The 22,201-nt window shown below is 42.0% G+C and overlaps 1 protein-coding gene across 1 annotated transcript in view; it reads right to left on the bottom strand.

Annotated features, from left to right (window-relative positions):
• Positions 1–21,958, bottom strand: part of RGS8 (regulator of G protein signaling 8) — a 28,403-nt gene extending 6,445 nt beyond the window's left edge. The window contains 2 exon segments of the mRNA XM_032226795.1: positions 20,124–20,188; positions 21,843–21,958. Of these exon segments, the coding sequence (XP_032082686.1) occupies positions 20,124–20,188; positions 21,843–21,958 (181 nt within the window).
• Positions 21,959–22,201: the final 243 nt, after the last annotated feature.

Here is a 22,201-nt window from a genome sequence, read left to right as displayed (position 1 = left end):
AGCTACAACAGTGTGAGATTCAAATAATTTAACAACCGGTTCTCTGTCCTAATGATCAGGTGGGTAGGTGGGGCCTAGTGGTCATTTGACCATGTGGGTGTGGCCACTCAACATTACTCAGGTCGATGGGCGCTTCGCCTTAGCGGTTACAATGTAATAAGGGTTAACCATAGAGGCAGTTTCTGTAAGCAGGGCAATAAAAATTAAGCTAAAAACAACACCAGAATGTTTCCTTCCTCCCTTCCTTACAGGAATTAGCCCTGTTAAAGTGGAAAAAACAAAATGATATTTCTTCCAACAACCGGTTCTCTGAACCTCTTAGAAAGTTAAGAACCGGTTCTCCTGATAGGTGTGAACTGGCTGAATCCCACCATGGGCCACAAGTAGTGATGTTAGTGTCCTTACCACTTATTGTTGATAACTGATATTTTGGGCAATGGAGAAAAAGGCCTTTAGTAACAATGTTTGCATTTCCTCTTCAGCAGGTTCTAAGAAATTCTGCCTCTCAAAATACTATAGTCAATGTTTTTTTTTTTAAATTAAAATAAATTAGTTGTAATTCAACTGAGTTCTCCCAGAGATAGTAAACCTATATTTGGACTGTACAACTGCAGGTTATAAGTGGGGCTTCTGCAAAAACCAAACATATCCACCCAGAAAGCAGAGAGTCTGATTGTTGCTGTATTACACAGAAGAGACCGCAAACCCTATCATTCTTTATCTGAAAGTACATAGATTTATCACTTCAGAAGCTGAGATTGGTTTGTTATTGCTCAATGCATTATGCCAGGCCAGCCAACGTGTTTAGCCAATGATTCAGTATACTAGGTGAATCTAGTGCATTCAGTTAGCCATCATATTAATTTATTTGTTATTTTATATATTCATTGAATTTATATCCCACCTTTTCTCTTTAAGTGCAAGATAGCCTACCTGGAGTATTCTTTAGTTTTATCCCTTAGTAATAGTTTTGTGAGATGGTTGGTGTTGTGGCCCAGCAGGAGCCCTTGGAGCTGCCACCAGACTCCGACAGCGAGGGGCCCCTATGAGTCGGCTTTGGGGGATTTGGAGACCCTGGACAGGGTTCCAACTCCAAGCAGGGCGCAGAAAGGCTGGTTGGCCACCAGGAGGCGCCTGAGCCTTGGACCAGTGGGGAGGAACCAAGGGAGTGTGATCCGGACATCAGCAGTGGGGAGGAGCCAAGGGAGTTGTTCCTAGATGCCCGCACAGAGAGCTAATAGGTGTAAGGAACAATTACGCAGTTACAGGAGGTAATTGCACTCAGCTGGTGGTCATTAGGCTCCTCTCCAGACATAAAAGGACTGCTTGTGCACACGCCCCTTTTGCAGAAGTCAATGCAGGAACTAATGTTGGAGGACATTATTGTGAGCTTGGCAGGCGGGTTGCTGCCAAGCCTTATCTGTGCTGGATTGTGCCAATCTTGTCTGTGCTGGTTTGCTGCCAAGGACCTGCCTGTCTGTTAATTAAATGCCGTAACTTATCTTTGGCTCGGAGTGTGTTGGTGTGGGACAAGGGGGGTTAGAACAGGTTGAGTTGAGTGAAAATAACTGGTTCAGTATTTTTTGAACTCCATTATCAAATGAAAACTTGTACCTTGATCTTCCTGGTCTAAATCCACGGTTGTTAAGTGATTCTTTTCCCCATGACTTTGTTGTCAGAAGGTCGCAAAAAGGGGATCACATGACCCGGGACACTGCAGCCATCATAAATAGGAGCCTGTCGCCAAGCATCTGAATTTGATCATGTGACCACAGAGTTGCTGCAATGGTCGTAAGTGTGAAAAACGGCCATAAGTTCCTTTTCCAGTGCCGTTGTAACTTTGAACAATCACTAAACAAAACTGTTTCAAGGCTAGGACATCTGTAGTTACTTAACATGTTTCTAACCTTACAGATTCTGGCAATCACAGGAGAACATTTTGACTTTAATAAGGAACAGGAATATAACAGTCAGAGACTTTTGCCCAGCATCATTCATTTTTTTCTAATCGTCTTGGGATGTTTTTAAAAAGAATAAATAATTTGGGCAGGAGATAAATGGGATTTTGAAATGCTCTGCCAAATGGCATGGCAATGCCTTTAATTACTTTAAGGGAAGGAGAAATTCTCCAGTTGTTTCTCAAGGGAATTATCTGCCATGAATACTGTTATTAAAAGAAAAGGGAAAAAAAGCATCCAGTGGGAACAGTACTGTCACATTACCCTTGAGATTTAATTGAACTCTGGGAATCCTGTGATGCTTTCGGTTTTTTGAGGGAGGGCATTCATACACGATCCTTTGCTACTTTTTCTCAACTTTTTCTAAAGTTTTCTCGTCCTTTGAGATGATTTCTAATATATATGTGTGTGTATTTGCATGTGTGTGTATATATCAGAGGTGGGTTGCTGCCAGTTTGGCCCAGTTCGGCCGAACCAGTAGTGGAAGTCAGGCCTGGGTCGCAGAAGTGGCAATCACCCAGCCCTGCCATGCCCCCGAATTGGTTCCCTCGCAGTCGGTGGGCTTCTGTCATTTTGAATTTCAGTGACTGCGCATGTGCAATTCACTGTAAATTGTTCTGCGCATGTTCCTGACGTGCACAGGTTGCAAACCGGTGTTAAACCGACAGCAACCCAGCCCGGTATGTATGTATGTATGATGTATGTATGTATGTATGTATGTATGTATGTATGTATCTATCTATCTATCTATCTATCTATCTATCTATCTATCTATCTATCTATCTATCTATCATGTATGTATGTATGTATGTATCTATCTATCTATCTATCTATCTATCTATCTATCTATCTATCATCTATCTATCTATCATCTATCTATCTATCATCTATCTATCTATCATGTATGTATGTATGTATGTATCAGTGGTGGGATTCAGCCGGTTCGCATCTATTTGGGAGAACCGGTTGGTAACTTTCTAAGCAGTTCGGAGAACCTGTTGTTGAAAGAAATTTTAATTTGATTTTTTTCCAATTTACAGGGCTAATCCTGTAAGGAAGGCAGGAAGGAAACATTCTAGTGTTGTTTCTAGCCTCATCTTTATTAACCTGCTTACAGAAACTGCCTCTCCGGTTAACCCTTATTACCATTGTAACAGCTAAGGCGAAGAGCCCATCGACTGAGTGACATTGAGTTGGCCACACCCACCCAGTCACATGACCACCAAGCCCCACCCTACCCAGATGGTCATTAGGGCAGAGAACCGGTTGTTAAATTATTTGTATCCCACCACTGATATGTATGCATTTCATTAAACAGATTTAAAACAAAAAAGAATGTTGTTGCCCGGAATTATGAGAAGTTATTGTAATTGTAATTATTAATAATAGTTGATGCTATAATAATTAATGGTCACAGTTACAATATTTTCTCAGATTGTTTCATGTATTGTCCTGCTCCTCCCTTCCCCTCCCCCTTTTTTCCCCCTGGTGCTCTGCTTTCCAGCATCCTTACATAATTCGGGGTTTCTCAGCTCGACGGCTTGCCAGAGGACGTGAGGAAGTTGAGCAGAGGCTGGAAAAAGAGGAATACTTTCCCATGTTTGATAGAATGGGAAAAAAACACCCTCTCTTTGCTTCGGAGAGCAGCTTGGAGACGTCAGAGGGCAGAATGAGCAGCTGGAAGTAGGAGATCCAATATGGAGCCCTGGCTGACTTCCCATCATCAGTTTATTCTGGGATTATATAAGAAACATCTTAAGAAAAGGAGCGTGACTCCTGGGAACCTGTTTCATTATTCTCTTTTTTTTTCCTCGCAGTTTTTGAAAACTGGTCTTCTCTCCCCCACCCATATTCCTAATCTTCCCCTGCTGGGACTTGTTCCTGCTCAGACTGCATATTTTGCATTTATGTCTTCATTTAATTGAAGAAGGATTCCGTAGGATGGGTTCTCATGAACATGCAAGAAGCCATCCGTGGACTATGAATGGATGTGAAGACCAGCTACTTCATCGAATGCTGAGAATCATGTCATCTGTCCGTATTATAACAATTATTATAATTATAACCGAATAACAGAGTGGAAGTCTTCTTGGGGGGTCTTCTAGTCCAAGCCCTTCCTCAAGCACGAAACCAATTTGAAAGTATGTGGACTTCAGCTCCAGAATTCACCAGCCAACCATGAAGACTTATGGACTTCAAATTCTTGGCTGGGGAATTACAGGAGTTGAAATTCACACATCTTCAAGTTGCCGAGGTTGAGAAACTCTGGTCTACATAACAGAATATCAGAGTTGGAAGGGATCTTGGAGGTCTTTTAGGGAAATCCCTTGCTCAAGCAGGAAACCTTTTAACATTTCAGACAAATGGACGTCCAGTATTGGAGCAGCCAGTGGTGGGTTTCAAAAATTGTTCGAACCTACTCTGTGGGTGTGGCCTCCTTTGTGGGAGTGGCTTGCCACCCATGTGACCGGATGGGAGTGGCTTGCCGCCCATGTGACGGATATGAAGATGCCGACGACACTTGTCGGAAACCACCTTAAATAACCTCACACCCAGCACTGGCATGCATAAGAATAGGATGTAAACTGGTTTTTTAAAAGGCATCTTTGGTTTGCGTTAAACAACTTCAACACACGCAATGTTCTGATTGCACCACAAACGCAGTAGTCATCCTTACCTTTCACAGAGGCCCTGAGTTTTATAAATAGGAGCATGATAGTGTAGAATAATCCTATCCAAGGACCAGTGGTGGGTTTCACAAAATTTTGGAAGCTCTTCTGCAGGTGTGGCCTGCTTTCCGGGTCCACTGGTGGAACCTCTTCTAACAGGTTCGGTAGATTTGATGAACCGGTTCTACCGAATAGGTGCGAACTGGTAGGAACCCACCTCTGCACGAAACCTTATACCATTTAACATATAACAATTATTAGATACAAATAAGGAAAAGTAGAGAATAGGATGTATGGATTTGCTATTCCTTTTCTGTGATGCTGGGCCAGAATAATCAGTCCTAGGATTTTTGTAAACCTCCGGGGGCAACAGTGACTTAAAAGTTTGGAATAACCTTTGGGCTGATGATAAAATCTCTAGTTTACTAAAATTAGCAGAAGCAGGATGTAGCGAGGTTCCCACACAGTCTGTCTGTCTGTCTCTCTCCCCCCCCCCGCTCCCTCCCTCCCCTTCTCCTTCCCCTTCTCTCCCCCTTTCTTTTTCTCTAAAAAAAGGGGATTGGCCAAGCACTTAATCTATGGTTTGGCTGTTCCAGTCAAAGTCTAAGGAAGGGAAGTTCACAAGAATAATTACTGCCAAAACTTTGCTCCTCTGTCGCTGTAATGTGATTGCAGCAACTGAAGCTCTATTTGAAGCTCAAATAAAAAATGTAAGTTGATGTCTGCAAAGGACAGAAATGGCCACCATGTATTTATTGTGAGACAAACACACTTGACATTTGCCCACTGTGCTGGAGGAAATAAATCTAACAAATAGCAATAGCAATAGCAGTTAGACTTATATACCGCTTCATAGGGCTTTCAGCCCTCTCTAAGCGGTTTACAGAGTCAGCATATTGCCCCCAACAACAATCCGGGTCCTCATTTTACCCACCTCGGAAGGATGGAAGGCTGAGTCAACCCTGAGCCGGTGAGATTTGAACAGGCGAACTGCAGAACTGCAGTCAGCTGAAGTAGCCTGCAGTGCTGCATTTAACCACTGGATGCGTCCTTTTTCCTCCTTATCTTTTGGACATCCTCAGGACCAAATCCAGCTTCTTTCTTTCACTAATTCCATTGGGCACAAATTAACCCAACCTACCTTCAAATGCCCTGCAACCCTAAATCAAAGGATAGAAGCCTTGCTCACAGTTCATAGTTCAAGGCAGCCTCTGCAAGGGAATTGCAATGTAGAAAATCCATCCTCAATCAGGGAAACTTTCCTGATGATTTCAACATCTGTGTTCTCTGTGCTAGCATGAATTCCTGCAACTCTTGAAAGGGTCTTTTTGCCAAGCAGTAGAAAAAAACCCCAGGTACACAGACCGGTACCTCTCTAACTTCCTCAAACTGACCAGCAAATCATATCCCTAGGACTTCTTTCCTTGCAGCTTTCAACTTCTGTAAAAAAAAAAAAACTTTGCTTTCCATGTATTTTCTTGTAAAAGAGGCACCCAATGATTGTTGGAATAAATCTGGTTCCTTAGAATTGTGCTCAATCTTTCTGAATTTGCTGTAATATTCACCTTCTTGAAACCAGCCAAATATTCCCCATCTTTTTTTTATTAAAGCTGAGAAATGGCTCGATGAATGTCGAGGCACGATATTCTGCTTGATGAAGTCCGATAACATCTATTTTGAGCTTTAACAATTACTTTTTTCAGCTTTTTTTTGTCAGTTCATTCGAAAACGAAACATTGTTTTTAGTTGTCTGTCTTTCCCAAATGGGTTCCACCACAAAACCGCGGTAGACAATTGCGCGCTTGACAAAAGCACGTACGTGACGTCATCACAGTGCGACGCAAACATTGCGCTGTGAGCGGTAAATTTAAAATTAAAGCGAAAACCTTACCCTAACCCCCCCAAACCTAACCCTAAACCTAACCCTAAACCTAACCCTTAACCTAACCCTAAACCTAACCCTAAACCTAACCCTAAACCTAACCCTAAACCTAACGGTAACCCTTAACCTAACGCTAAACCTAACCCTAACGCTTAACGTAACCCTAAACCTAACCCTAACCCTAACCCTTAACCTAACCCTAACCCTAACCCTAACCCTAACCCTAACCCTAAATCTAACCCTTACCTTTATGTGAATCGGCTTGCTTTAATTTAATTTTAATTTTAATTTTATTTATTTTTTAATTTTTTTCGTCACGCTGCTGATGACGTCAGATACGCGCTTTCGTCGAGCGCGGTTTTGTCTACCGCGGTTTTGACGGGTCACGTCCCAAATGATCTCCTTCATTCCCACCCATCTCCCCTTTATGTGCCAGGAATAGCAAGAGTAAAGAAATGGATGGAACCTGTGTGAATGGGATAAGTGAAGGAAGAGGAAATTGTTTTCAAGAGACAAAAGGAACCTTTCTGATAAAGTGACTTCTTTAGCAAAAAGCTGAAAATACAATTTAAGAAAGCTGGGTTTGGGAGGGCCCTCTCTCCTCAGGTCGTGAAGACATGTTTTACTGCCCTGTCTTGTCCTGTATTTCGAGACAGTTTATAGTCTAAAAGAGCCGAGGTGGCGCAGTGGTTAGGGTGCAGTACCGCAGGCCACTTCAGCTGACTGTTATCTGCAGTTCGGCGGTTCTAATCTCACCGGCTCAAGGTTGACTCAGCCTTCCATCCCTCCGAGGTGGGTGAAATGAGGACCCAGACTGTGGGGGCGATATGCTGACTCTGTAAACCGCTTAGAGAGGGCTGAAAGCCCTATGAAGCAGTATATAAGTCTAACTGCTATTGCTATTGCTATAGTCTGCCTTGTTAAAATACCAAACTGCAGAAGTCTTCCATGGAAGATGAAAGCAGAAGGTATTTCTACAAAAGAACAGCAACACTTTCGTAGTCGCCTTAGCATTTCAGCTGGGGTGGGAACATTACCTTCCCACAAGGCTCTCAGCAGAGATGGCGATGGAAACTAATCAAGGAGAGAACCAACCTAGAACTAAGGAGTAATTCCCTGTCGGTGAGAACAATTAATCAGTGGAACGACTTGCCTCAAGAAGTTTTGGCTGCTCCAGAGGTGGGTTCCTACCAGTTCACACCTATTCGGTAGAACCGGTTCGTCAAATCTACCGAACCGGTTAGAAGAGGTTCCACCAGTGGACCCGGAAAGCAGGCCACACCTACAGAAGAGGTTCCAACACTTTTTGAACCCCACCACTGGTCCTTGGATATGATTATTCTACACTATCATGCTCCTATTTATAAAACTCAGTGCCTCTGTGAAAGGTGAGGATGACTACTGCGTTTGTGGTGCAATCAGAACATTGCGTGTGTTGAAGTTGTTTTAACGCAAACCAAAGATGCCTTTTAAAAAACAAGTTGACATCGTATTCTTATGCATGCCAATGCTGTGTGTGAGGGAATTTAAGGTGGTTCTGACAAGTGTCGTCAGCATCTTCATATCCGGTCACATGGGTGGAAAGCCACTCCCATCCAGTCACATGGGCGGCAAGCCACTCCCACAAAGGAAGCCACACCCACAGAGTAGGTTCGAACAATTTTTGAAACCCACCACTGGGCTGCTCCAATACCGGACGTCCATTTGTCTGAAATGTTAAAAAGTTTCCTGCTTGAGCAAGGGATTTCCCTAAAAGACCTCCAAGATCCCTTCCAACTCTAAATTCTGTTATGTAGACCAGAGTTTCTCAACCTCGGAACTAGAGCCGAGGTGGCGCAGTGGTTAAATGCAGCACTGCAGGCTACTTCAGCTGACTGCAGTTCTGCAGTTCGGCTGTTCAAATCTCACCGGCTCAGGGTTGACTCAGCCTTCCATCCTTCCGAGGTGGGTAAAATGAGGACCCGGATTATTGGGGGCAATATGCTGACTCTGTAAACCGCTTAGAGGGGGCTGAAAGCCCTCTGAAGTGGTATATAAGTCTAACTGCTATTGCTATTGCTATTGTTATCTGCAGTTCAGCGGTTCTAATCTCACCGGCTCAGGGTTGACTCAGCCTTCCATCCTTCCGAGGTGGATAAAATGAGGACCCGGATTGTTGTTGGGGGCGATATGCTGACTCTGTAAACCGCTTAGAGAGGGCTGAAAGCCCTATGAAGCGGTATATAAGTCTAACTGCTATTGCTATTGCTATTGCTATTGAAGATGTGTGAATTTCAACTCCTGTAATTCCCCAGCCAGGAATTTGAAGTCCATAAGTCTTCATGATTGGCTGGTGAATTCTGGAGCTGAAGTCCACATACTTTCAAATTGCCACGGTTGAGAAACTCTGGTGCAGACTGTGCAGCTGTCACTCCATTAACAGATTAAAGCTGACAACTTCCCTCACCTAAACACATATTAAAGTAGCATGCCTGATTCTGTCTCTGGGGTTGTGAGCTTCCTTGCCAAGTCTAAACAGCAGCCAGTGAAAAAAAACAGGAAATTGCAAGGTGACTTTCATGAAGAAATCCAGCCATTCCAGAAAGGAAAACGCAACGGTGATACAATTAGAGCACATACTTCTAGTCAGTCCCTCACATGATGAAGATAATTTTTGGAACCACAAACTTTTTCTATTCCCAAAGGATTTTGAACCCTGGAACTGTGTATGACTGAAACAGCAATGGATCAGTGACCTTATTGCCCCCATTCTCATATACAAAAAGTTTATTTCTTTCCCGCCAGTATGCTGGGGGGGGGGGGCTCATATCCTCACATTGGCCTTAATATCCATGCCTTGTCATTTCAAGTCCTTTTCTTCTCAGCTATTGAAGCTGAACGAAAAGAAGTTTATTTGAGGCTTCAAAGGCAAATAAACTTAGCTGCTCATTTCTATAAAAATGAAGTCTCCCCCCCCCCACCTTATCTGTTGTGGGAAGTTATCATCCAGCCCTCTCCCAGAAAAATGAAATATCCTAGGAAATATTGAAAAGGCAGAATATTTCTCTGGATGTGAAAAGAAAGAAACATGTTTTAAAAGACAGAATAGCTGCCTGTAGCTTCCTGCCCATCCCCACTGTTAATGGGCCATTAAGAAGGCCAAGCCAGTCCACTTTACATAATAAAGACTTCTCCACTGCAGCCCCAGAGGGGATGGGAGTAAAGGCATGATAATATTGGCCCTTTACTCAACTGACCACATGGCATCTGAGAACTCAACCAAACCTGGATTCAAAACACAGCCTAGAGAGTTGCCCCTGCATGGCCCTATAGGAGTCTGACAACCCATCAGAATACATTTCTTACACAGGAACAGGAAACAGAGAGGTGGGAGTGAACAGGTTATAAAAAGCCTAGCAAGCCCCTCCCTCAGCCCTTCTCTTCTTCCCCACCAACATTGAAGCATGTGATAATCTTCAGGGCTCAAGCCATGTGGCCCTGTCCACCAATAAACCATCTTTCCAAGCAGCCTCCATGCCTCCAGTGTCTTTTTCCCCACTTGGAGCTGAACCCAGAAGGACATTTCTTTCATCACTGTAAAGGGCAAGAGAACTGGATGTTGTTGTTGTTGTTGTTGTTGTTTTAAATGGGTACTTTGGTCCTTTATCTACACTTAGAAGCAAACCTTTCAATGGGATTCGGCATTTTTACATAGCCAGTTATTTAAAACAAAAAAACAACAATCAAAGCCCTGTGATTGGAATTTGACCATATCTTTTTTAGAGTGTTTCATTTTTTAAACCTGGCAACCACATGCAAAAGTTTAAAAATTTGGGTTCAGAAGAACTGGAAGGCTACTAGGAATGTCCAACATTGCCATGTTCAACAGGAAGGATGAGAAAAGTGGAAATCTCCCTGGGGCAAAGCCAGACATTTCCAATCAGGATTTTTCTCTATGTCAGTAAGTTGTCATCAGGCTGTGGATTTGAGGATAGATTCATCCCACTATGACCGGAAAAAACACAGCTAGCCTTGAAGAGATGTAACGTGACGTATACTGTTATTTTTTGCCTAGCCCAGCGACTTGTCGAAAGAAATCTTCATTTGTTAGGCCAAGTATATTCTCAACAACTGGACAAGGAAGACAAGTTTGTTCGATCTCTCTGGCATTTCAGCTCTCCTCCCTTCCTTTCTAGGAGCAATTCCCTTTCTGTTTTCCTCCCGCTTTTGAGATTTAGCATCTAAAATTAGAGACTTCACATCAATGATATGGCCACAGGGAAGAGAACAACTCACAGCAAAATAGAATAGATTCACTGCGACAAATTCATCTCAGTGTCAGAAATATCAGATGATAACAAGTGTATATGAAATTGTCTTTATTAGTCAACTGCAGCAGATAGAGCTTTGTTATTATTTCAAACCTAATAATCTTTACTCATGCTGTGAGTAGCAAATAGAAGGGATTTCAAAGTCCAGACCAGCAATTTTCTCTGGAACTGCTATTCTTTCTTGCATTCATATTTTACAGAGTATTCAAATGATAAGTATTTTGCTCTGTTCGCCCATGTTTTTTTTCAGATTTGTTTCTTTAAAATGAAGCGTTACTGTAATGGCAACCTGCTTAAATGCATCGTGTGGCACAAAACTTTTGAAGCTTTTAAATATCTGTGACCTTTAATTAAAATTGTTCTATTTCTGAACGTAACCCATTTCCTATTGAGGACAGGTAGACAATTAGCACTGAACAGCTAATTAGGTGTCAATGTAATCACCAGGAATCAAACTTGATTTTATCGTTTTTTTTAAAAGCTATTAATAGCTCCAACATCTATTTCTGTTCTGACATGGAAAATGGGTTACTATTTTCCATTCATCATTATTTTTCTGTTTACAGCAGAATAGAATTCCTTTATAAAAAGAAGAGGAAATTGGTAATCCTACTTCTTATAGGAAGACAAATTGTTATTTTAATAACACCTGAAATACTGTCCATTAATTAGAGCAAATATATCATTAATTCCTATGCTCAACAGGAAACACTAAGTAGGCTGAACTTGATAGTTAGAAGTTTTTAAAAAAAATTAATATAACTTGTGAACTTTTACTTAGTGTGAGCTACATATGAATAAATGTTGTAGCAGGATGTTGTTCAGGACTGAATGATATAAAACCGTACATGTGGGAACCAGTTTGATATAATGCCAGGCCAGAAAACAGGAGAGCATATCAGTGGTGGGTTTCAAAAAATTTTTAGAACCTCTTCTGTAGGTGTGGCCTGCTTTGTGGGAGTGGCTTGCTGGCCATGTGACTTGGTGGGAGTGGCTTTCCAGCCATGTGACTGGATGGGTGTGGCCAACTTATAAAATGTGGTGAAACTCACTTAACAACGCTCTTGCTTAGCAACCAAAATGTTGGCTCAGAAACTCTGGCATTTGAAGCACGCAAGTCTTAAAGCTGTCAAGTTACAAGACCCTTGCACCTCTAACCCTTTAGGAAAAAAAACCCCAGAGGTGTTCAAACTTGACAGCTTTAAGACTTGTGGACTTCAACTCCCAGAATTCCTCCTCCAGTCATGTTGGCTCAGGAACTCTGGCATTGAAGTGTGCAAGTCTTAAAGCTGTCAAGTTACAAGACCCTCACACCCCTAACCCTTTAGGGGAAAAAAACCCCAGGGGTGTTCAAACTTGATAGCTTTAAGACTTGTGGACTTCAACTCCCAGAATTCCTCCTCTCGCTCTTTAGCTTGATGATGTGTGGACAGGCGGGGGGAGGGAGCTGGAACCGGTTCTAAATGGCACGGTAGATTTGTGGAACCTCTTCTATAGAAGAGGTTAGAACTGGCAGGAACCCACCCCTGGAGCATATGTTCTAGTAACTAGTTCCACCTCAGGCATGGAGCCCTTTATGTGGCAGACTAATTATTCTCTGAAGGCGAAGGAAACCACTCTTAAAAATCTTGCCAGGAAAATTGTATGGGTTGACTCAAAGGCACAGACGAAATAGTCCATGAGTGGGAGCTTTCTTTATTCCATTTCCAGTTAATCAAGGGAAAGCTGAGGCATTATTAAAATAAGCTGGAAACGAACCAACCAGATGTCATTTTCCTGAACTGTCATTGGCAGTTTATCAAGTCATCAAATGGTAAAGAAGTAATGTTTGAAATGGAGTCCCGGTGAGTTGTTTCTATTTAGAGGCCGTCTAAGGTTGCAATTTTAATAATAGAAACACTAGCATAGGAAATGCTGGTTATCTTTCAGTATTGTCTGACCCCTTGTGTTCAAGAGGGATTTTCTATTTAATATGTAGGCACTCATTTTTCAATTGAAATGGTCTCTCATTGGAATTTTTCCCTCCAAGTGCCAAACTGAGTTATATTTTAAAGTTAACAGTATTATTTTTATTCAGTTTGACCTAATGGGATGTGTTTGTGTGTGTGTGTGTGTTTATGCATATGTATTCTGACCCCCCCACTTCTTCGCTCGTTAACAGACGACAGTCAGACAGACGTAAAAGGAAATAACTTTATCAGTCTCGGCTCACACTGGCTGCGTGCCCAAAATAAACCTAGATAAAGTCTCTTTCAAACAAGGGTTACGCAGCAGAATGGAGAAACAAAACTCTTACAGCACCAAGTTTTCAAGAAGCAAAATCACTTATCCAAGTGTCTCACAAACTCAAACAGGAACAGAACTGAATTCTCCATACACGAACGATTACCCACGAACGAACGATGAACGTTGACTTCTGCAACCAGGGCGTGGCACCATCAGTCCTTTTATCTCCAGAAGACCACACTAACGAGCCCCAGCTGCATTGTTATTTCTGCATCCCGACTCAACTCACAGCAAACTTCTGCTGAGTCACAACACATATGCATACACATATACATATTATTTATAATTAGAAAGATGTAAAGCTCTATTCTCCAAGGCACTTGAGGGTAGAACAAGAAGCAATGGGTGGAAACTAATCAAGGAGAGAAGCAACTTATAACCGAGGAGGAATTTCCTGACAGTTAGAACACTCAATCAGTGGAACAGAAGTTGCCTCCAGAAGTTGTGAATGCCCCAACACTGCAAGTCTTTAAGAAGATGTTGGATAGCCATCTGTCTGAAACGGTATAGGGTTTCCTGCCTAGGCAGGGGGTTGGACTAGAAGACCTCCAAGGTCCCTTCCAACTCTTCTATTGTAAAAGGCTTAGGACTGGGCCATCCATGTGTTTCTCCAAGAGCAGGATAACTCTCCCAAAACGTAACAGAACAAGATCAAATGTAATATTGAGAGAGACACCAGCAGCAAGTATGGAGATCAGAGTAGATCTGTTTGGAAGCTGCAGCAAACCAAAGTAAACCAAAGAAAGTGGGAGGCTGTGAGTTCTAATCATGGCTTAGCCATAAAACCAATTGAGTGACCTTGGCAGAGGTGGGTTCCTACCAGTTCGCACCTATTCGGTAGAACCGGTTCGTCAAATCTACTGAACCGGTTAGAAGAGGTTCCACCAGTGGACCCGGAAAGCAGGCCACACCTACAGAAGAAGTTCCAAAAAATGTTTGAAACCCACCACTGGCAAGGATCTTGTAACTTGACAGCTTTAAGACTTGCATGCTTCAATGCCAGAGTTTCTGAATAGCTACTTGGACCAACTAAGTACTAATTCATAATTTCATATCCGGTCACATGGGCGGCAAGCCACACCCACAGAGTAGGTTCCAACAATTTTTGAAACCCACCACTGGACCTTGGGCTACTCACTCTGTCTCAGCCCAATGCACTTCTCCCAGAGATGGTTATTGTGGGGAAAATAGAAGAAAGATGTGGGAATATATTTGCTGCATTATTTGTAAAAGTAATAAAGGGAGGATACAAATAAGAAATAAAATAAATTACTGCTATGACATTACTAGGGATGTCACTCCCTTCTTTAAATTTTTATGGATAGTGTTTTTGTAATTTTCTAAGGCTGATTGCTTCCCAACATTTCAAACCTTGAGACCATCTTTAGTTGAAATAAAGAAGTGAGTCAATAATAAGAAACTGACAAGAAACTGAATCAGAAGATTGATTCTCTAATTCAGTTATTATCAGCACAAATGGAGGTTTTTAGGAAGTGAGCTCTCCCTGTCTGAGCACACAAAATCCTTTAATTCTGATGAAGCTTCCTTCACTTCTGCAGTGATGCCCCTCCTTTCAAAAATATAAAATACTTCTGGGTTGAGCATTCCTTCCAGCCAACTCTGTTCTTCTATTTTCCAGCTACATAGAAACTGATCTTCTGAACTGTCTCTGGGGCTGATATTGGGCTTGTTAAAAGGGTACACACTGGGATTTGATCAAAGAAATTATTGGTGCTCCTGGCTCTCCCAGACCAGAGGTGGGTTCCTACCAGTTCGCACCAGTTCGGTAGAACCGGTTCGTCAAATCCACCGAACCGGTTAGAAGAGGTTCCACCAGTGGACCCCGAAAGCAGGCCACACCTACAGAAGAGGTTCCAAAAAATTTTGAAACCCACCACTGACACACACACACACACAGACACACAGACACACACACACAGACTCACACAGAGAGAGAAAGAGAAAGGAAGGAAGAAATAAATAAATAAAGAAAAAAGAAAGTGAAAGAGAGATGAAAGAAAAAAAGGAAAAAGGGACAGAGAGACAAAAGGAAGGAAGGAGAGAGAGAGAGAGAGAGAGAGAGAGAGAGAGAGAGAGAGAAAACACATGGCCAGCAAGCCACTCCCACCAGGTCACATGGCCGACAAGCCACTCCCACAAAGGAGGCCACACCCACAGAGTAGGTTTGAAAAATTTTTGAAACCAACCACTGTCCCAGACCCATAGTCTTTGACATTGTTTAACCTGTTAGAATCAGGTGTGCATCTGAGAATACTTCTGAACTCACTTTACAAGGGTGCAGCTGCACCCAGACTGGAAATCCACTGCCTCTATCCCAATAAACTCAGTTGTGGCTATAATAACACATGCCTTGGTTACAGATCTCAATATAATAACACGTGCCTTAGTTACAAGTAAATGAGATTAATTCAGCATGTTCTTGTAGACAGTAAGGGGGATGACCTCGACAGAGATATGCAAAAGCTGTTGCGTAGGCAAAAGGTGCTAAAATATTTTTTTTTAAGTCCACAATGTCCAGATAACATTTGGAAGCAGCTCAGACAGACATCTCCCTATTCCACAGAAGAAGGAAAGGGAGGTGCAGCAAAATGAGATTTGCAAGATTCATGTCAAGTAAACCAGACAATGAAATCAACTCCATAGGTATGCTAAAACCAATTCATTGATAGTGGCTATAATAACTTACTGTGCTACACTTCTTCCTCCTTATGTTTCTGTGAATTAGTGAGAGGGGTCTATATGAGCTGCTTCCAAATGTTGGCTTTCAATTTACTTTGCAAGAATATATGATTTAGTCAAGTTGACCCGAACACAGCCTGATCACTTTTCCTACACAAAAATCCTCTTCTATGATTTTTATATGCGCAATGACAAAGTATATCTATCATTTATTATTCAGATCATTGACATACCATGATTCCCCTTTCTCACAAAATTAGTCAAAGCCATTTATAAGATCTAAAAAGCGTAAAAAACCACGATCAATCATTAAAATTATTTTCAACAAGTTTAAAGCAACCATAAATATAATGCAAGCAGCTGATTAGTATATATATATATATATATATATATATATATATATATATATATATATATGTATGTATGTATGTATGTATGTATGTATGTATGTAGGTAGGTAGGTAGGTAGGTAGGTAGGTAGGTATGTAGGTATGTAGGTATGTAGATAGATATAGATGATATAGATATAGATATAGATATAGATATAGATATAGATATAGATATAGATAGATAGATAGATAGATAGATAGATAGATAGATAGATAGATAGATATCCTTCAAGTTACTAATTGGCTGTTTATTTTTATGATTATGCTTATTGAAAACAATCTTAATATGTACTGTATATGATGACTACTTAGACAAGTCTCTGCAGTTTTCTTGGCAAGGTTTTTGGAAGACGCCTGCTTCCTAGCTCTGAGAGAAACAACTGCAGAGGTGGGTTCCTACCAGTTCGCACCTATTCGGTAGAACCGGTTCGTCAAATCTACCGAACCGGTTAGAAGAGGTTCCACCAGTGGACCCGGAAAGCAGGCCACACCTACAGAAGAGCTTCCAAAAAATTTTGAAACCCACCACTGGTCCTTGGATATGATTATTCCACACTATCATGCTCCTATTTATAAAACTCAGTGCCTCTGTGAAAGGTAAGGATGACTACTGCGTTTGTGGTGCAATCAGAACATTGTGTGTGTTGAAGTTGTTTTAACGCAAACCAAAGATGCCTTTTAAAAAACAAGTTTACATCATATCCTTATGCATGCCAGTGCTGTGTGTGAGATAATTTAAGGTGGTTCTGACAAGTGTCGTTGGCATCTTCATATCCGGTCACATGGGTGGCAAGCCACTCCCATCCGGTCACATGGGCGGCAAGCCACTCCCATCCAGTCACATGGGTGGCAAGCCACTCCCACAAAGGAGGCCACACCCACAGAGTAGGTTCGAACAATTTTTGAAATCCACCACTGAACGACTGGCTCAAAATCAGCCAGCTGGCTTCGTGCCTAAGGTGAAACTAGAATTCATGTTCCTTGGTGCCTTAACTACTATACCAAACATTAAGCAAAAAGCAGAATCAAATATTTCTTTAAAAGAAATAAGTTAACAATCTAACTACGGTTAGCTAAAATGTGTGGCAGGTTCATAAAAATTACAGCCATGTGTATAATATCAGCAAATATGTTGATATCAACAGAAATAGATATGTCAGCGTACCAAAATAGTATTTTCACGACTACCACTGGGATAATAGATTGGTTATAAATGACACAAAGCAAGTTGATTATATGGCTTCACAGATTGAAATAAAATTATATGGAAATGCCAGATTGTAGGTTTTTCTTGCTGAACATAAATTATATTGTGCGCGATCTGAAATAAGTAGCTTTTCATACTAAACAATGCCGCGGGGAGGAAATCTGCAGCCTACCTTAGAGATCTGAATGCCCAATTTCCACTCATTTTAATTAACTTATTAGAAAAATCCCAAAGCTCCTTGTTAAGATGGGAATATAAACAGGGAACAAGACTCAGGATGTGAGGGGACATTCCTCTCTAGCCAATAATTAGTAACAGTTTCGATTATTAGAGGGTTACTGTTGAAAAAATAGCACCTGTCTCTTTTAAGTCTCCAATGTTATTTTCAGCAAAAATTGTTTCATGCCATGCCATTATGCTATAAAGTTTCCCAAAGCTTGACAACTATATTCAGGAGAGAGAAGGGTTGATTTAAAAACTCCTAAGAGGTTTTATTTATTATGTCTGACCAATAAGAGAGTGACATCTCAAAGAAAGATTTGAAGTATAGTGGTGTTGTGGTCAGTATAGATAGCTGTTGTGACTCAGCAGAAGTTTGCTGTGAGTTGAGTCGGGATGCAAGATTAACAATGCAGCTGGGGCTCGTTAGTGGCGTCTTCTGGTGATAAAAGGATGGATGGTGCAACGCCCTGGTTGCAGGAGTCAACGTTCATTCATTCGTTCATCATTCTTCAGTCATGGTTTGTTTGTGAGAGACACTTGGAGAAGTGATTTGCTTTCTGTAACCCTGATTTCAAGGAGACACTTGGAGAAGTGAATTGTTTTGTAAGAGTTTTGTTTTGTATTCTGTTATCTTCTGGTCAGAGACTTGATTTATGTTTATTTTTGGGCTCGCAGCCAGTCTGAGCCGAGGACTGATAAAGTTCTTCCCTTTTACGTTTGTCTGCCTGTCGTCTGTTAACGAGCGGAGAAGGGGGGACAGAACAGATAGCATAGGTAGGTTGGAGCTAGAATTCACTCTTGCACCCTTTAAATACAGCTGGAAATCAATATATTATCTCTTCATTTTGCTGATTCAGAAATACTGGAATAAAGAGTGAGCTGCCACAGGGAAGGTGAGATTGGAGCTTTGTTAGTCCTGGTTTCAAAATGGTTCCTCTTCCAAAACAACTTGGCCACAATCAGCTCAGCTGCCAAAGAGAGATGAAGCTGATTTGGGTGTGGCGAAAAAAGGAAGACCATCCTGGTATAGTGACAAATAGTGCTGGTTTACACTGGGGACACCCAGGTTCCAGTACACCTTCAACCATGGAAACTCACCTAATCATTTTATGTCAATTAGTCTTTCTCTCCACACAGGAAAATTCCACAGTAGCCAACCAGAAGATCCACAAAAAGTTGGAAATACATTCTCTAAAGGGACTCAAGTTACTGCCTGTTCAATTGTCCACCTGCCCATCAGAGGTGGGTTCCTCCCAGTTTGCCCCAGTATGGTAGAACCGGTTCATCAAATCTACCAAACCGGTTAGAAGAGGTTCCACCAGTGGACCTGGAAAGCAGGCCACACCTACAGAAGAGGTTCCAAAATTTTTTGAAATCCACCACTCACTCACACACACACACACACACACACACACAGAGAGAGAGAGAGAGAAAGATAAAAAGGAAGAAATAAATAAAGAAAAAAGAAAAAAAGAAAGAAAAAGTGAGAGAGATGAAAGAAAAAAGGAAAAAGGGTCAGAGAGACAAAAGGAAGGAAAGAGAGAGAGAGAGAGACAAAGAAAGAGAGAGAAAGAAAAAAAGAAAGAAAGAAAACACATGGCCAGCAAGCCACTCCCACCAGGTCACATGGCCGGCAAGCCACTCCCACAAAGGAGGCCACACCCACAGAGTACGTTCGGGGAAAAAAATTGAAACCCACCACTGCTGCCCATCCATCAGTAAGATAACTCTCCTCTAAGAGAACAGGACTAAACGTGAGGAAGATCAAGTTTGAAAATGGAAGGTTGGGAGTTGCAAAGAGAAGAAATTCGTTTAAAACAAAAATCTCCCAATGAGAGAGGTAGGGATGGTATCAGAGAGGTAGTCAGAATGCCCCCAACTTCCAATTTTGATCTGCATTCTTCCTTCTTCTCCTTCCCAAATATGTAACCACTAGTACTTGCCATAATTAAGACTTTGGAAAGAATTCTATAAGCTGCATTCTGCTTCCTTTCCCTGTCTCATTCATGTAAAAACTAGGGCTAAGGAAATGCACATAACACGTAAAATATGAAGACGGTTTCCCTATCTTTTATCTTTTCATTCCTGATTTGGAATTTCTATCTCTGCATTATAGCTGTAATGGCTGTAAACTGGGAGAAACAATCACTATGGCTGATAGGAGCGGGAATCCAGAAACAGTTGAAATGAAATTGGCCACCTCTGCTTTAAAAAAAAAAAAAAATCTGAAATACATTTTGTCACTTGAGAATAATAGCAACTGAAGTTGGGGGGGCGGGAGTCACATTTATTTCCTCCTGGACTTGTCACAATCAATTTAAAACTCACCCATGTAAAGAAAATCCCCACGGTATCTAATCCACCACAGATTTTCAGATAACTGAATCGCTCTCCTGCTGTATGCATAATTACTCAATAATTTTTTTATTAATAAACTCTAGGCACATTTTTGAGCACGAAGGCAAATAATCCAGTGCAATGGATATGCTTTTCTACTTACATTTATGAGTCAGGAGAACATCAAAAGAATCTCCCCATCGGGTAGCTTCTTCTGTGGACAATCTTCTATTGGGGGGGAAAGGGAAAGTCAAGAGCTACAAAAATTGCCCAAAATAATTTATTAAAATTCTATAAATCTGATGTGTCCATGTTATGTATCTGAAATAATTCAGCTAATATTACAGATCAGTTAATAGCTTATTCTGCTGTATCAGGAATGGGCAGAAGATAAACACACAAAGCTGTATTTGCTAGTAAATCGTTTATCAGAACCTCCTGTGGATATCAGTGTATGTGTGTGGAGTTGGGGCAATGATGACACAGGCATTATGACATTAGTATACCAGTGGTGGGATTCAAATAAGCTAACAACCAGTTCTCTGCCCTAATGACCAGCTGGGTAGGTGGGGCTCGGTGGTCATGTGATCATGTGGGCGTGGCCAAGTCAACGTCACTCAGGTCGATGGGCACTTCGCCTTAACTGTTACAATGTAATAAGGGTTAACCGGAGAGGCAGTTTCTGTAAGCGGGGCAATAAAGATGAGGCTAGAAACAACACCAGAATGTTTCCTTCCTGCCTTCCTTACAGGATTAGCCCCGTAAAGTTGGGGGGGGGACAAAAGGAGATTTCTTCCAACAATCGGTTCTCCAAACTGCTTAGAAAGTTACCAACCGGTTCTTCCGAATAGGTGCGAACCGGCTGAATCCCACTACTGCAGTATACCAATAACAACCTAGATACTCCTAATTGGTGCAAGTACTTAATTGTAGCTCTCACATGAGAGCATTCCTACACACACATCTCAACAACCCCCACCCTCCCATGTCTCTCTTGCCAGTTATTGCATTTCTCCCTAACTTGGTAAATTCCTTCACCTTGCCAATTGTCGAAAATGGTGTACAGAAAGCCATAATTGCTACAGTGAAAGAAAATCTGTAAATATTATTTTTATTTATTTTTTATTTATTTATTTTTATCCTCACTCGTGAAATTTTTTAAAGACTCCTCCTGCAATGTGCTCTACATGGGGCAGCCCTTGAAGAGCATTCGGAGACTTCAACCGGTCCAGAATGCGGCTGCGCGAGCGATTGTGGGTGTACCTCGATACACCCACGTTACACCTATCCTTCGCGAGCTGCACTGGCTTCCAATCGGTCTCCGGATACGCTTCAAGGTGCTAGTTATCACTTATAAAGCCCTTCATGGTATTGGACCTGGGTACTTGAGAGACCGCCTGCTGCCAATTACCTCCCAAAGACCCATTAGATCACACAGGGTTGGCCTCCTCCGGGTTCCGTCTACCAGCCAATGCCATCTAGCTACGACCCGGGGGAGGGCCTTCTCTGTTGCAGCTCCGGCCCTTTGGAACGAACTCCCCGCGGAGATTCGGACCCTCACTCCCTGCTTTCCGAAAAGCCGTCAAAACCTGGCTGTGTCGGCAGGCCTGGGGTTGATGAGCTCCCTTCCCCTCTCGACAGGTGTGGTTGTTGGTCATTTTAAATGTCTATTTTGTACTTGTATGTTTCCCTTTCCCGTTTAAGTTGTTCGCCGCCCTGAGTCCCCTTTTGGGAATAGGGCAGCATATAAATAAAATAAAACTTAAACTTAAACTTAAAACTGTGTCTCCTGAAAATGGTCAGTCGGTAGATCCTTGGTCAAGAAAAGAAGAAAAGAAAGGAGAAAGGGATCCCTCACTGAAAACAAAGCCCCCCTACTTACTTCAAACCCCGGGTTGGTTTGTCCGGGAGGATAGCTGTGAAGTCACTGCATGAGTCTGACTTGTGAGACAGACAGCCCAGGCGAGTCCTCATCCCTCTGTTTCTGCAGTCGGTCATACACGATAGGGGAGCAAATGGGAGAGAAGGAAAGGGGATAACAATTAACACTAGTGCATAAGAACACAAGAAGGATCTCAGTCACTGGGTCAGAGGTGGGTTCCTACCGGTTCGCACCTATTCGGTAGAACCGGTTCGTCAAATCTACCGAACCGGTTAGAAGAGGTTCCACCAGTGGACCCGGAAAGCAGGCCACACCTACAGAAGAGGTTCCAAATATTTTTGAAACCCACCACTGGTCCT

Source organism: Thamnophis elegans, chromosome 11 (genome assembly GCF_009769535.1).
Source record: "Thamnophis elegans isolate rThaEle1 chromosome 11, rThaEle1.pri, whole genome shotgun sequence".
In the NCBI taxonomy this organism is placed as follows: Eukaryota; Metazoa; Chordata; class Lepidosauria; order Squamata; family Colubridae; genus Thamnophis; species Thamnophis elegans.
This window is presented reverse-complemented; position numbering and strand designations above follow the sequence as displayed.